The sequence below is a fragment of the Sorex araneus genome, chromosome 3 (assembly GCF_027595985.1).
Source record: "Sorex araneus isolate mSorAra2 chromosome 3, mSorAra2.pri, whole genome shotgun sequence".
NCBI classification, from domain to species: Eukaryota; Metazoa; Chordata; class Mammalia; order Eulipotyphla; family Soricidae; genus Sorex; species Sorex araneus.
The window spans coordinates 690,314-706,509 of NC_073304.1; the positions used below are offsets into that span (position 1 = coordinate 690,314).

General features: G+C 45.9%; 1 protein-coding gene across 1 annotated transcript in view; it reads left to right on the forward strand.

Moving 5' to 3' along the window:
• Positions 1–232: 232 nt before the first annotated feature.
• The window catches only part of PPP1R13B (protein phosphatase 1 regulatory subunit 13B), a 93,784-nt gene continuing 77,820 nt past the window's right edge, over positions 233–16,196 (forward strand). The window contains exon 1 of the mRNA XM_055130037.1: positions 233–467. Coding sequence (XP_054986012.1) covers positions 459–467 — 9 coding nt within the window. The 5' untranslated portion in view covers positions 233–458. The remainder of the gene's footprint in view (positions 468–16,196) is intronic.

The window sequence follows — 16,196 nt, forward strand, 5'->3', positions numbered from 1 at the left end:
GGGGCCGCGGCCGCGTGCCGCCCCTCCCCCTCCGCGGGCGCGCGGACGCGCACGGGCGCGCTCGCACCTGGCGGCGGCCGGGCGCGAGGTCGGGGGCGGGACCCGCAGTCCCCGCCCCCGGGCCCGCCCCGCGCCGCTCCCGGCCAATCGGAGGCGGCGGCCGGCCCCGCGAGGACGACGCGCCGGGGGCGGGGCCTGCGGCCGGGGAGAGCGCCCGCGGGCCGGCGGCGGGCGGCGCTCGGGCGGAGGCGGCGGCGGCGGCGGCCGGTCCCGGACAGCGACGCAGCGCGCCGGCGGCCGCGACAGGCCGGCCTGGGCTCCGCAGCCCCCCGCAGCCGCCGCCTCGTCGCGGCCGGACCCCAGCGCGCGGCGGCGAGCGCGCGGCCCGTGCGGGCGGCGGGCGCGGCGCGGCCGCGAGCGTCCTGTCAGGCGGCGGCGGGCGCCGCGGACCGCGCACGATGATGCCGGTGGGTGCGGGCGCGCGGCTTCCTCTGCGGCGGGCGGGCGGCTTCCTTCCTCGGGCCGGCGGGGGGCGGGCGGCCGCGCGCAGGTGGGGGCGGCGCCGGCTGTCAGCGCTCGCCGCCGGAATCCGGGCCGGGTCCCCCGGCGGGGCGGCGCTGGCGGGGCCGCGGGGGGCGCCGTGCGGGGTCCTCGCGGGCCGGGGGCGGGCGCGGCGCCCCGCGAGGTGGATGCCGGGCCGTGGCCCAGCGCCCGCCGCACCGGCTCCCGCGTCGCTGTCTCGGGGGCGCCGCCTCCGCCCAGCCTCCGCGGGCGCGGCCAGAAACCAGACCCTGGTGCTTTTTTTTTTTTTTTTTAAAAAAAAGGAAGAAAATGCCCCCTTTATTTAGCCTACAATTTCTTCCCGTGGACAATAGCATTCGAGCAGGACAGAGCCGTTTCTCTGCGTTTCCCACTTGGCCGCTGTCCCCCGGCCCTGCTGCATTGCCGGGAAGGACGTTTGGCCCCGGGGGATCGGCCGGGCCTGTCGTCTCCCCCGGGGGCTGAGCCCCGCACGCAGCCCGCGCAGACCCCGGCGGTCCCCCCCACCGGGTGCTGCGCTCCGCGCCCAGCGTCAGGACTTGTCGCGGTACTGAGCGTTCCGTTTTGAAGAATTGCTTGCCTGGAGCAGAGGACGAGGTGCTGGGGGTCCAGATCGGTACTGGTTCTGCTGGGTTTAAGCTCCGTAACCTTGAGCACGTCAAGGTCTGCGCGCCTGGCGGCAACCTCAGAAGTAGGACCGAGAACGTGCCAGTGTCTCAGGGCTTTCGGCATCAAAAAGAATAATGAATGGTGTGCCCAGAAGTGCTTCTGGAACGGAATTCCGTGCAAATACTCCTTGAGCATAGGGCTCGGGACGGTCAGTTTCTAATTTTAGCCCGTGCAAGACACGGCTGCAGCTATAGCCTCCCCTGTTTTCACTGGCCAGATTTGGAAAGGATACAGTGTTTTGGAAATAGTTCTATTAAATTCGATAACGGTAATATTGAAGAATATTATAAAATTTTGACCGTTTTAAATCACCCTATAAGGTTTAATTATAAATACCCTGCTAAGGAACTTGGCTGATGTTCTCCACATGGCACAAACATTTGAACTCTGCCTCTTGATTGGAGTTTCTGATGTACCCTACCAGGTTTCCTTTTGGAGAAGTCTAAGGACTATTTTTTAAAAAGCTGTTACTTTAAATATACTGCTCTTGTTTTAAAATGTCTTCTAGAAAGAGATGGTATTTATCTTGGTCCCTCCCTAGCAAACTTTTCTGTTTCATTCTTGATCTAAGGATGCAACATATAGGGTTGAATCGGGCGCGTTGGGGGCACAGTGGGTAGGGCGTTTGCCTTGCACGCGGCCGACCCGGGTTGGATTCCCAGCATCCCATATGGTCCCCTGAGCACGGCCAGGGACAGTTCCTGAGTGCAGAGCCAGGAGTGACCTCTGAGCATCGCTGGGTGTGACCCAAAAAGCATAAACAAACAAACACACATATAGGGTTGAATCTTCCACTATTAACATAGTTAAAGTTGATTATGAGAGGCCCATCATGGGTCTCATTCCTCTGACCCTGAGAGCCTCCAATGATGCACCATTGGAAAGGACGAGTAAAGAGAGGCTTCTAAAATCTCAGGGCTAGGACGAATGGAGACGTTACCGAGACCGCTGGAGAAATTCGACAATCAACAGGATGATGATGATGATGATGATGATGATGATGATGATGAAAGTTAATTATAAATTTAATAGAACATGTCTTGTTTTTTAACTTAAGCTATGTGTCTAAGATACTATAAGATTTTTTTCTCTAATGTGTATCTGGTGCTTATCATCATGATGAATCATCAAAGGAAGATTGTATCATATTTTGCAACTCGTATAGAACTCTCGGGCGGGAATATAAGTGTGAATCAAAATCCAGCTGAGGGGGCTGAAGCAGTAGTACAGTGGGTAGAATGCTTGCCCTGCAGGTGGCCAACTGGGTTAGATCCCTGGTACCCCTTAGGGCTCCCTGATCCCTCCTAGGAGTGATCCCTTAGCTCAGAGCCAGGAGTATAACCCTGAGCACAAGTGTGGCCCCCAACATCTGAAAAAGTCCAATGGAATTTTAAAGTAAATACATCAAAACTAAGAATAACTACAGTATATAAAATATTTACTGTAATCAATATGAAAAATTTATTGCTCTGATATTGCACTAAATTTGAGAGCTGGTGTGAATCCAGTGAAGGGTTACCTTTGTAACCCACCTCAATTTAGGCAAACATATTTGAAGGGTTCAGTGGTGGTGAGTGGTAGTGGCTGCCTGTTAGATAGCTGAGTGTATTTATTTGAGGACTGATAATTAATGTGTCGAGTGTGGTAATGTTTGCTTGATGGGGTGGAGCGCCGTGTTTCTCAGCTGCTGGGAGTAAATGGGAGTCTGGCTATTTAGTCAGCCGAAAAGAAGTCATTGATTGAGGTGCTGGAGCCATAGTGCAGCAGGCAAGGGCGCTTGCTTTGCACCTAGGTTCAATCCCTGAGCACACACCAGCCCCCTCGCAAAAGGAAAGAAGTCTGAATTTGCTAACACAAAATCCCATGAGTGCTTTTAAACAGTTTTTTAAGAAAAACTTTATTTTTAAAGTTGTTCACCTCTCGAAGAGCCTGGCAAGCTACTGAGAGTATCTTGCCTGCATGGCAGGGCCTGGCAAGCTACCTGTGGCGTATTAGATATGCCAAAAACAGTAACAAGTCTCACGATGAAGATGTTACTGGTGCCCTCTCGAGCAAATCGATGAGCAGCAGGATGACAGTGATACAGTGAAAGTTGTTCACAATAATTGATTACATTTAATATTCGAACATCAATCCTACCACCAATACACCTTCCCACCACCGTATTTCAAATATTTCCATCCCGAACCCCAAACCCTGCCCCTAAAGTAGAATTGAAGTAATTTATTTTGTATTGCTTGTTATAAATAATCTGCTAAAAAAGATCCGAAAAAGGTTTCTTAGAGGAAAGTGTGTGAAAATTGTTGTATTTCACCCAGGAGCCATTAAGCCCATTTTTTGATCAATATTGTTCTTATTTTGGGATTTTCTCTTGTTAAAGTGATACTGTACTCTGCCATTCATAATCATTTTTTTCCCCTGGTGCTGGGCATTGAACCCAAAACCTTACACATGAGCGTCATTTATTGAGCCATATCACTATTTACCTTTCTTATGTCAGTGATATATTTTTAAATGCTTTTACAGAAGAAAGTGGGTTATCTAACAAGTAATACGGGATAGATTTTTTTTTTCTCTGAAAACAAAGCAGCCAACCCTTGGTTGGACCCTGGGTACCACCCAGTCAGGAGCACTGCCAGGTGTGACTCTGAGACCCTCCAATACAAAAAGCCAAACAAGTACAAAGTTGCTTGTTGATTTACCCCTAAGATCTGGACTTGAAAGCTTTTAGGCACACCTAACCTTTAATAGAAGTAAGAATTTTACTAAAACTGGCCTCACGTAAAGCGTAAGAAAGAAAAACTTCCTGAACATCAGTCAGCGTCTTGAACATTTTGCAGCTGATACAACTTTTCTGGTGCAAATTCACGTGTGAAATGATTTGGGGATGTACTGTGAGCACACGCACTTTGCTGTTTCCCAGGGAGTGTTGACGTGAAGCTTCAGGGTCTGGGCTCTGCTTCCCCTGCTGGTGATGCTGGTGTGCTTGTGTTCTCAGTGGGACCCTTCACCCTGCAGGCCCCATCCCTTGGGTCTTTCGGGTTCCATCCGTTTCTGTCCTACGTGCCCTTTTTGCTTGTTGACACTAGTCTCTGGGTTACATTAAATTGTGCTTAATATTTAGCTCTTGTGATGCATTTACTTTTTCAGGTATTCATATTCTTAATATGTAGAGAACGGTTTGAGATACGAAAATAGATATATTTTTGTTTTGTTTTGCTTTTGTGTCAGGGATGGAACCCAGGCCTCATGCTTTCCTCTTATGTATGAAGCATGTAATCTGCCCGTGTACTAGATCCCCTGCCTGGAATAGATCTCACCCTTTTTAAAAGCTCAGCTGTCAGCTGTCATGTAATTTATAACAATGAACTGAAAGCAGGAAGACTTAGGTTCTAGTCCTTACTTAATAGTAACTGTGTGTATGTGACCTTTGAACTTAATCATTTCTCTAATCTGTGTAATAAGTTGGTGATTTCTAAGGCCTGTGTTTGATCCAGTAGTTGCTATATAGCAGATACTTTTGTGGGAGTCAGTAATATTTGTCATCATATTTCACATAGTCTGTATCAGGTAGTCTACATCAAAGGTTGGGACAACTTAATACTTGACAAAATTTAACAACTTTGTGTCAACTGATTTACTGTCCAACTTTTTTTGTATAATAGAGCAGGTAGGAGAGGCTAATAGATGTTTACTGTTCTTGTTAATAATAGTGTCAACATTCCAGGCTTGAATTTATAGCCGAATTCTGTAAACAAAATACTGAAGACTGGAAAGGTTTATCTTTTTTAAAATTCTAGCTTCTTTAAAACAAATTGTAAACATATTACCATTTAAAATAATCAAGCTATTTCTAATCTTAGGACTGCCTTTTTTAAAAAGGGCAAAGCCAAGCCTTGATGTGTGTTTAAAAGCTTTCAATATTAGAGTTTTATTGATCTCAAAAATCGTCTGTATGAGGGGGCTGGAGCGATAGCACAGTGGGTAGGGCACGTGGCCAACCCAGGTTCAATTCCCAGCATCCCCTATGGTCCTCTGAGCACCGCCAGGAGTAATTTCAGAGCCAGGACTAAGCCCTGTGCATCGCCAGGTGTGACCCAAAACCAAAAAAAAATTGTCTATATGAGTAATTATTTTTTGTTCTGGAGACTGTTTCCAGTGATATTGAGCGCTTGTTCAGGGATCACTCCTGGCAGTGCCCTTGGAGACTATTTCCAGTGCCAGAGATGGGACCCAGCTTGCTTATGTGCAAGGCAAGTACCTCGCCTGCTCTACTATCTCTCAGGCTCCATGGATTACACTATAGAGGGTACAGTATAAAATGCAGCTATTTGACTTTCTACAACTTGGTAAAAGTGAACATCAGGCCAGAGGGATAGTATAGTGGGGAGGGTGTTTGCCTTGCATGCGGTTGACCCGGGTTCAGTCTTCCGCATCCCATGTGGTCCCCCAGCACCGCGAGGAGGAATTCCTGAGTGCACAGCAAGGAGTAACCACAGAACATCGCTGGGTGTGACCCGAGGGGGGAAAGAAAAAGTGAACACTCAATGAATGGTACTTGTTACTCTGTGCTAGGGAACTGTATCACTGGATTTTGTGGTGGTGACACAGAGAACTGAAACTCAACAAGTAAAAATCTCAAGGTCCTCCAGCCAGTAACTGATAAAACACAGCTTGAAAATAAACAGAAGCCTTTGTGCCTGTCATTTAGGGAAATTTACTGTAGTAAAGGTATTTTGCTAGAAGCTGGTAAATTAATTTTTTTCTAACTCCCCTCCCCTACTCCATATTAAGTTCAAAGGGAACTTACCTTAATGTTTAAAAGGGCCCCAAGGTGAGTCTTTCTTTGTTTTTGCTGTGGAGCCTCCTGGCTCTGCGCTCAGGGTCATTCCCAGCTCTGCTCGGGGACCGTATGTCCTGCTGCATTCAGGGCAGGTGCTCTACTCTCTGCACGAATCTTTTTTTATATATAAATGTGGTAACACTTTTCATCTTAAGTTTGGGGACAACTCTGTTTTAAATGTTACTGTGTAAAGTGTGTCATTCCTTTCTCTGCCTCCTCTTTGAACAGCCCGTGCTGGTATAGGTGCTTAATACTTGTATTATGATGGGAGCTTAAAGATTTATCTGATTATCCAATTATTGTAATTGAAATTCTGTAATTGGTTGCCAGCATGCTTTTTGGTATGTTTGCACAGATGTGCAATAATTTCTCTGTGAAAGTGGGATTTGGGTATCTGATATGCTGTTGGCGTTATTTCACATACTGTGGTTCTCCTGATTAAGAGAGTGGTGGTGATCAAGTTCTATTGTGATACTTTGTTGGCTTGATTGTTTTGTTTCATTTCAGTGCTAAGAGAGCTGTATGATTGTTCTTCATTCTAATCAGTAAGCCAAATCTGTTGTTACTGGATTTCGCTGAAAACAAATATTTTCATGGTGACATCATGTCTAACAACAGAAGACTGGAAAATGAGTTCTTTTTTATTAAAATTAATGAATGGCATTGAAACATTAGTGTATTATTTAGTACAGGCTCTTGTTAATGTTATTGGTACTGTGTGTAGAAAAATGTTAGTTGAAGTTTTGGCAGAATTGTGACTTAAAACATATTTTGATTGTAATCATTGCTCACGTAAACTCATAGGTCCTGTGGTAGGAGGAAGCTTAGGCATACTAGAGAAACAGAGGGAGACTGGTTTGATTGAAGTAAAGGCAGTGAGGGGAGAGGGGAGGAGACATGATAGAATAGGAATGTACAAAGGATATGGAAAGCAGTTTCTATCAGAAGTGAAACACATTGACTTATTTATGGTGTCAAAAGTAGTTTTGTGTAGCAGCAGCATTTTCTAGGTGAGTTTGCTGAATGTGGCGGACAAAATCATGAATCCTGGAGTCAGGTCCTTTAATCTAGCATGACATCTATTAGTTTTCTGACTATGAATATTTTTTTTCTTTAAAAAAATTTACACACAGTGGCCAGAGAGATAGTATAGCAGGTGAGGCTTTTGCCTTGCACACATTCCACCCTGGTTCAATCCCCGGCATCCCAGATGGTCCCTAGAGCAATGCCAGGAATAATTCCTGAGTGTAGAGTCAGGAGTAACAGCAGAGCATCTCCAGGTGTGACCCCCAAAGCCCCCCCCCAAGAAAAAAATGTGTAACACGCAGTCATAGCATCGTTTTGTTGTTGTTGTTGTTGTTTTGGGTCATACCCGGCTATGCTCAGGGGTTACTCCTGCCTCTGCTCTCAGGAATTACTCCTGGCGGTGTTTGGGGTACATATGGGGTGCTGGGGATTGAACTCAGGTCAGCTGCATGCAAGGTAGACGCCCTACCTGCTGTGCTATCGCTCCGGCCCCTGTAGTACCTTCTTAAAAAAAGAAAAAAATTCCTATGGGCAGAGAGATAGTGCAGGGCATAATTAAGGCACTTACCTTGCGCATGGCCCACTCCCTTGTGATCCCTGGCACTGCATATAGCCAACACCATCATATGTGATCCCTGAGCATAGAGCCAGGAGTAAGACTCGAGCACTGCTGGGTGTGGCCCCCCAAATTTAGTGAACATTTACTTATCATAAGGCACCTTTCACTATAGTAATTTATCTGTTCCTTCTATAAGGTTATAAGGTTAGTGTTAGTGTTGTTAGTGTTCCTTCTATCACTAAATAAAAACAAAAATAGGAACTAGAGAAGTAGTACAACAGATAGGACACTTGCCTTACCTGTAGGTGACCTAGATTTGATACTTCGCAGTACGTATAGTTCCCCAAGCACTGCTGAGTAAGCCCTGAGCATAGCCAGGTGTATCCCCAACTCCCCTCCCTTCAATTAAGTTTTGTTTCTTTCCTTTGTTGGTGGTGTTCTTGTTGTGATTTGGGGGGTTTCACATACACTGTGTATATTTGGTTGTGTTGTTACCAGAGAATCCACACGTGCTCACTGGGAATTTCACTCTCTTATTTATGGTACTTGCACACATTCTGGTTGTAGCGCTTGCTGGTGTCACTGTGGTACTCACACAGGTGCTTACCAGGTGGCACACTACTGGCTGTGGTGCTTATGCGGAGAGTTTGGCCCCTTAGTTGCAGTGTCTGAAGTACTTGATAGTAGTAGACTGGGGATCACGCATGGTTGCCAGCGTCAGAGCGGCTGCAGCAGTGCAAGGCACTGGGGATCGAGCACATTTCATTTGGCCTCATTTCATTGCCACTGGTCCATCCCTTTTGTCCCTGGGTGAAGTTTTTTTTTTGTTTTGCTGGGGTCTACTGGGGATATACCCGGTGTTATATTTGGCCTGAAGCCCTGTGCTCGGCTCCCACGGTGTATGCTATGCATGCACTCCAGCCCTTGAGTTCTCTCTCCAGCCAAGGGCAAAGTGGATCGACTCCTTAGTTCCTTTTCCCTGATCAGAGGATATTTAATAACCTAATACTGCTGTAGAAGTGACACTAACACTTAAAACTAACACTAACCTTATAGAAGCAACAGACAAATTATTATAATCAAAGGTGCCTAGTGTATAGTAAATGCTCAGTAAAAATTGTTCTGTTTGTTTTTAGGTCATACCTGGCAATGCTCAGGGGTTACACCTGTCTCTGCACTCAGGAATCACTCCTGGTGGTGCTTGGGGGACCATGTGAGGTTCTGGCGATTGAATGCAGTTGTATGCAAGCCAAGCACCTAACCCACTGTACTATCTCTTCAACCCTAGTAAATGTTATTTGTGTTTACTTTTATTTCCTCTGGAAAGCTTTCACCTTCTTTACCTTGATCAAATTCACCAGTGAGGACTCAGCATAACCGCATTCCCGAGCACCAGTGACACCAGCAGAGCTGAGAGTAGCCCTGAGCACCAGGGGTGGGGCTCAAACCGTCTCCCCACTCCCCATAAGGAAAGTCCACACGTAGAAGTTTGCATATTTTTCTCAGGTTTAATTTATATATCATAAAATTTGTTAACATGTACAGTTTAACAGGGTCTGATGTATTTATGTTATATGGTTATTTCCACTCATCATTTTCCCTAGTGGGTCTTTCTGTTTGTCATAGTTTCTGCCTGATCATTTGTTTATATAACTGATAAATATGTTTATTGTCTTTCCCGCATTTTAATGTTCATGAAAACAATTCTGGGTTTGTTTTTTGTGGGGGGGGAGGAGCGGTGACCTCTCAAGCAGTGCTCAGGAGACTTGGGGGCTCCTCCAGGCAATTCTCTACCAATCTGGTGGAAGGTTCGATGCAAAGACCCCAAGGATTCAGCATTGGCCACTTACTGAACACGAGGGCCTTAACTCCATTGTCTCCACACAGGAACTATGTGGGGTTTTCTTTGACATCATACGTCAGTGCCTAGTGCAGTGACTGTTGTTCAGTGACTGCTTGTTGAATGAAAGAAGACATGAAGTGGAAAATAATGTTGGATCCTTTTAGGAAAAGGTGTATGGAATAGGATTTGCACTTGGTACCTTGGGTGATCAGAAACCACTCTTCTCTTTGGAGAGGGAGCCTTCCCAGCATTACTCAGGGATCCGGGCCCGTTCCTGGTAGTCCTCTGGCCAGTGCTGCGGGCCTGGGGTTCGGTGCTCGTGCCTGTGATGGTAGGGGCATTCAGGGCACATCTGGCAGTACTCAGGGGCCTCGTAGCTTTGGGAATTGAACTCATGACCTTGCACTTGCAAGGCTTTTGCTCCAGGCCTCTGAGTATCTCCCCACCCTAGAAACCAAATGTTCCTAAAATGGAGTGACACTTCTCGGAGAGGTAGTACAGCAGCAGGCGCTTGCCTTGCAGGAGGTGACCCAGGCTTGATCCCTGGCACCACATATGGTCCCCTGAGCTCGACAGGGGTGACCCCCCCCTGAGGGCAGAGCCAGGAGTAAGCCACGAGCATATCAGGTGTGACCTAGAAACAAAAAGAAGAAAGAAAAGTGGGATGATAGTTAGACTTACTCGGTAAGTAATTCTGGAACCAAGTGAGGAAAACTATGGAGTAACGAGGCCGTTTAAAAAACAACAACACACCATCACCACCAGGAGGAATAATCAGGCTTTGGTTCAGGGCTAACTTGGCCTGAGGAGAGGAAGAGAAAGAGCTAGTAGGTAGAAGCTAAGACAGACCTGACTGCATGTGTGTAGGTGCGCGTGATTGCTTACACATGGGTACGTGTGTCTGCCGTGTTAAAGGGCGTGTGAGGGCGGGGGAGGCAGTGCATGTCTGGTTCTGAGGGTAAGAAGTCTACTGCTTCAGCGGCAGGCTTTGGCTTCCCTTGAGAAGGGGATGTTCAGAGGGTGTTGTCAGAGCACCAGAAGTTTGCTTTTGGCTGTGTTGCGCTTGAGGTAACTGCTCTAGTCAGGTGTCATTCTTAAATCTTAAGAGAAAATGAATAGGGGCTGGAGCAATAGTACAGCCGGGAGGGCGTTTGCCTTGCACGCGGCCGACCAGGGTTTGATTCCCAGCATCCCCTATGGTCCCCCGAGTGCCGCCAGGAGTAATTCCTGAGTGTAAAGCCAGGAGTAACCCCTGTGCATCGCTGGGTGTGACCCAAAAAGCAAAAAGAGAGAGAGAGAGAAAATGAATATAGCAAAGGGAAAACCTTAGTCTCCACTGCCTGTGCCGGCCGGAAGTGCAGCCTGGGCGTCTCTGCACACGGCACGTCCCTGAACTTGCTGAGTTTGCCTCTCAGCCCCACATGAACCCCAACCTGATGAGGCTTTCTGAGCGGCGACTGGCTTGGTTCAGCCCTCACCCCCCCTGTGCTGCCCAGCACTCAGCAGCTCATATGCACACCTTTATAGCAGTGTAGTCTGTGGATCGCACTGCTTGAGTTCTCCCTCCCTCCCTCCCTCCCCCCCCTCTTCTTACTTGGCCTGACAAGTGCTAGGCTTGGGCCCTGGCAGAGCTACCCGGGCAGTGCTTGGGGACCATGAGGACGAACATCTGCGGGTGCTTGGTGGAGTGCTGGGTGGAATGCAGTGACAGACAGAATTCGGGATCTACCTCTTAATTTATCTCCCTGATCTTTTCTCGACTGCATGTTTATAGTCCTGAGAGCATTTTTGAAAATATTGTCAGTAAATAATATTAAGTTCGTAACTGATCAAAAGTATAGACAGCTTTCTTTGGTAGAATTTCAGTATGAGAAGTGCGACTATTAGAATGAGAAATGAGGCTTTGTTAAAATATGAGAAAAGATGAAGTGAAAATTCATAGCTTTTTTTGGATTGAGATTTTGTGCTTTATAGTACTGTTAATGAAGATTTCTAATGCACATAATTCCATCACCGTGTACCCACCTCCCTCCCCCAAGAAACCTACCACCTCTGCCTTTCAACCCACCTCCACCCCCCACCCCGCCCCCACAACTAACTCAGGTGTGTGGCTCCGCCTCCTCCCTTTGTGCCTTTAGCCTCTCCTTGCCACATTGCTGTGAAGTCCTCCACAGAGATCATTCGGTGTCCTTTCTTTCTGACTGACTTCACCCGTGTTACCCTGTAGTTCCATCCATGTGCCACACAGTGCAGGATTCTGCTTTTTCTTTTTTTTTTTTTTTTTTTGCTTTTTGGGTCACACCTGGTGATGCGCAGGGGTTACTCCTGGCTCTGCACTCAGGAATTACCCCCTGGCCGTGCTCAGGGGACCATATGGGATGCTGGGATTTGAACCCGGGTCGGCCGCGTGCAAGGCAAACGCCCTACCCGCTGTGCTATCTCTCCAGCCCCAGGATTCTGCTTTTTCTTAGAGCTGCATAGTATCCCCTTACGTATATATCACAGCTTCTTGATCCATTTATTTGTAGTTGGGCATTTGAGTTAACTTCCATATCTTGGCTATTATACTAAGTGCAACACTGAACATAAATGTGTATATAACCTTTCAAATGAATGTTTTGTGTTTCAGGTTTAGGTACCAAGAAATAGTATTGCTGGGTTGTATGGTTCTATAAAAATTCACAACTTCAGGCTTAACAGGAAAGAAAGAAAAACACACACACCCAACAATAGGACCAAGGGTATTCTGTGACAGGAAATACAAATGTGAGACGGCAGAATGTTCTCAGCTCTCACTGCGAGCCAAGACCCTAGTTTCAGACGGTTTCTCTGGTTTCAGGTCCTAGTTCACCACTAAGAGCCAGGTCCATGCCCTCGGACAGATTGTTTAACAGCGTTGTGCCTAATTTTCAGTCTTGAAGGTGGGATTGGTAACAGTTTATTTCAAAAGACTGTTGAGAAAGCTGCCAAGTGCTTAGAGCAGTCTGTTTATGCAGAGTAAGCACTCAGCAAATGTTTGCCCCCCCCCCCCCCAAGACTTCATAGCCGTCAGGATTTCGTGGGAAAAGGATCAGTAAGTGTCCTTTATTGTATTGAGGTGGGACACTTATGATCGTCATACTGATAGAACTAGGTGGTGATTTCAAAGTCAGTCAGGTAGATAGGACAGAGAATGAGTGATTTGCTTTTTTTGGAATTGGAGTTTGCCATAGCTTTCCCGACCACAGCTCAGAACCAGACTGAGATGAACTTCATCCAGTGGCACTGAGCGCTTAGAAAAACTCACCCACTTTTTTTTTTCCTAGTCTCTATCTAGAAGGCTCCTTCCAAACCATTCCATATAAAACACCCTTGTTCTCCCCTTATGTGTTCTTTTCTCTTTGTGGTGCTTTGTCCAGCTGGCATTTTATTTGTAGAAACTCTGTGAGAGCAGTCTTTGTTGCATTTTTCCACTGTGGTATCCACAGTGCATTGGACATTGTTTGCCTCCGGCAGGCCCTCAGTAAGTACTTGTTTACTGAATGGACTCAACAAGCATTTAGGGCACATCACTTACATGCTGGTTCTGTGCCAGGGCTGGGCACTGCCCCTGCTTTTAGCGCACTCAGAGTGGGGAAGAGTCATGTACACAGAATGCCCTTGCAAAATTAAAGATTGAAGAGTGACACGCTATGAGATACAGTGGAGCACATTGTGAAAGGTCTTCTCCATCTTGGGATGTTGGGAATTTTTACCAAGGAGGTGCCATTTGGGTGGAGTTTAGGAGGAAGAGGTAGCAGAGGCTATAAGTAGGGCCGTAGAGGTAAATAATGCAGGAGGCTGCACGAAGGCTGCTTGAGATCTGATTCTTTGTGCTATGTATGAGCTGGAAAAGAGTTTAAATCTGATCCTGAGGAAGATACAAAATTGTTAAGGAGTTGTGTTATAAATTTAGGTAAGATGTCCATCACATGCAGTTTGCCATTTTAACCATTTTAAAGTTCTGTAGCACTAGGCAGTAAGAATATCCTACTGTTGGATAATCATTACTACCATCCTTCTCTAGAATTTTTTTTCATCTTCTCAAACTTAGTCTGCTGTTGGAAATTTCAAGCTGAGTTACAAAGTGCTCCAGTTGGATTTAATTTGGTACCCTGTGTATGGAATACGTTAAAGGAACTTGTTAGGGTAATTGGTAGAAATGTGTCTCAGAGCCATCAAAATAGTTGTTAAAGAATCTGGATATGGATGCCAATTTGGAGTAGACCTTCTTCAGCACTCAGTTAACTTCTGTTCTTAAACTTTGCACAGTTCTAATTTACCTGGATTCTAAACTAGCAGACGTGGCTTTGAGATTGCAAAATGGGTGTATCTGTGGGCAGACAGACTGCTGGAAATCACAGAAAGACACAGCACAGCTTCAAGTACAACCTGACGTTGTGGTCTAAGGCCTGAGTGAGGGCAGCCTGACCTCAGTCAACACCAGAGATATCACAATTACAGTTTACAGGATGCGCACAGGGTGGTAGTTAAAGTGCCTCATGCTGACTGAGTCACCAGGAAAGGAGTAAATACCAGTAGCGAACACAGCAGCTACATGCATTTCAGAAGAGCTCCAGCCAATAGAAGCATACTGTGAACCACCAAAAAAGTATGAAAATAAGCAGATGAAACCGGATTTAATAATACATTTATTTCACCCTCTATATCCAAAAGATTAAACATTATTAGTGAGGTTTTTTTTTTACATCTTCTTGGACTAATCTACCAAATTTCCAGAACATATTTTATGATTATAGCACCTCTCATTTGAAAACAGTCGTATTTCCAATTCTCAGAGCTGTGAGTGGCTCGTAAACACAGTATCAGATTCTCGCTCAGACTGAGAGGTTAGTCCCAGCTATCCAGAGACTGCTAGCATAAGAGTTTCTCAAGGATTATAGATGGCTGTGTCTTATTATAGTAGTTTTATTTAGTAATTCATGTTCTGAAACCAGTTAAAAGCTTCACGATGCAGTAGACTGGATTTAGGGATAGCCTGTCTGGGTTTGAAATCTCAACTCTGTCATTTCCTACCTATGTAATCTTGGGTGAGTTACTTAATCTGTTCTAGTGTCCTCATCTGTGAAATGGAGGCCATGGGAGGACCTACCTCATTGGAGTTCAGTGAGGATTAAATGAGCTGTACAACTAGACGGCTTATAAGATACCTGATGCCTAGTAAACCCTGTAGCTGTCTGCTGTTATCCCCAAAATCTGTATTATCTCCAAAATGTTAAATGATTTGACTCATTACATTTAAAGGACATAACTCCATTACAGATAGACATTCAACAATTATTCACAAGTAAAAAAATAATATTAAATTGCAGTTTTGTGAGGATACTTTCTAATTGATGTCTTTGGATAATTTTTTTGTTTGCTGAAATATTGAGACTACTTAACAACCACAGAAATAGTGTAATTAATAATTAAAGGATGTGAGATTAAAAATAGGAAAAATTTGAAAGGGTGATTTTATCGACATTTAATCACTAGTGCTGTTATAATTAAAATCTGCCTCTGAAATACTTTTATCAATTTTACTTTGGGAAGACTTAGTTCTACCTTCTCTCTTTTTTTTTTGACATCAGTATATCCTAACATTCTGACTTATTTTGAAGTTTTAGTTTCTACTTTGGTTTTGTATTGGTTTTTAGGGGCATGTGTTATACAGCAGGTAGGGCTTTTGCCTTACACGCGGCCGATCCAGGTTTGATTCCTTCGTCCCTCTTGGAGAGCCCAGCAAGCTACCAAGAGTATCTCGCCCGCATGGCAGAGCCTGGCAAGCTACCTGTGGTGTATTCGATATGCCAAAAACAGTAACAAGTCTCACAATGGAGACGTTACTGGTGCCCGCTCGAGCAAATTGATGAGCAGTGGTGCTACAGTGCTACAGTGCTGCTGTATTCAGTGGCTATCTTGGCTCAGTGCTGGGGGTCACTGAAGAAGGTGCTCTGCGGGGTCTCTCACAAGCAAAGCCCTTTATGCACATATCTTCAGGTCCCATGCACATATCTATGATTTTAAATAGACTAGAAAAGAGTAACAAAAATCAGAATATTAGAAAGAATTACTAGTTAGCCACCGGAAGACCATTGCCTTTTGGAATAAAGCCTGGCTGAAACATAAGTAATGGTTATTTAAGTGAAAGTTTGTGGCAAATACTGTGTGTCTGGGGGTGGTATTTGATCACATTGTTTCCATCTGTCCTTGCTTGCATCCCTGCTCCTCAGCGCTCTGCTTTGCCCCGCCAGAAGCTTCTCCACTCCCCATGACCATGGGTCCTCATGCTGCTCTCTGAGCCGGGCGCTCTCCGGGGGTTCCTGACACCCCACTCTCCCACGGGTGTTTTCTAGGGCTCTTTCAGCTAAGATAGCCATGAGCAGACTTGCTGCGAGTTTGTCCAGAGCCGGGGTCAAGGCCAGGTTGAGTTCAGTGACATTCCCCAAGGTGAATGAGTAAGTGATCCTGTGAATGTGTCCAGTCCCTTCTGTACAGAGCAGCACTTTGCTTTACACTACAATTTTGACTTCTTGTTCCTATTATGCTGCATTATCTTGCCTAGGGTAAAGCAAGCCAACCCTAGGGTAGATTTTTATGTCCTTATATGGTTATTTGTTGTTGGAATTGAACAACTTATCAAATATCATTGTTAATAGAGAATACCTTATGGTTCATTTTAGTTTCCGATAGGA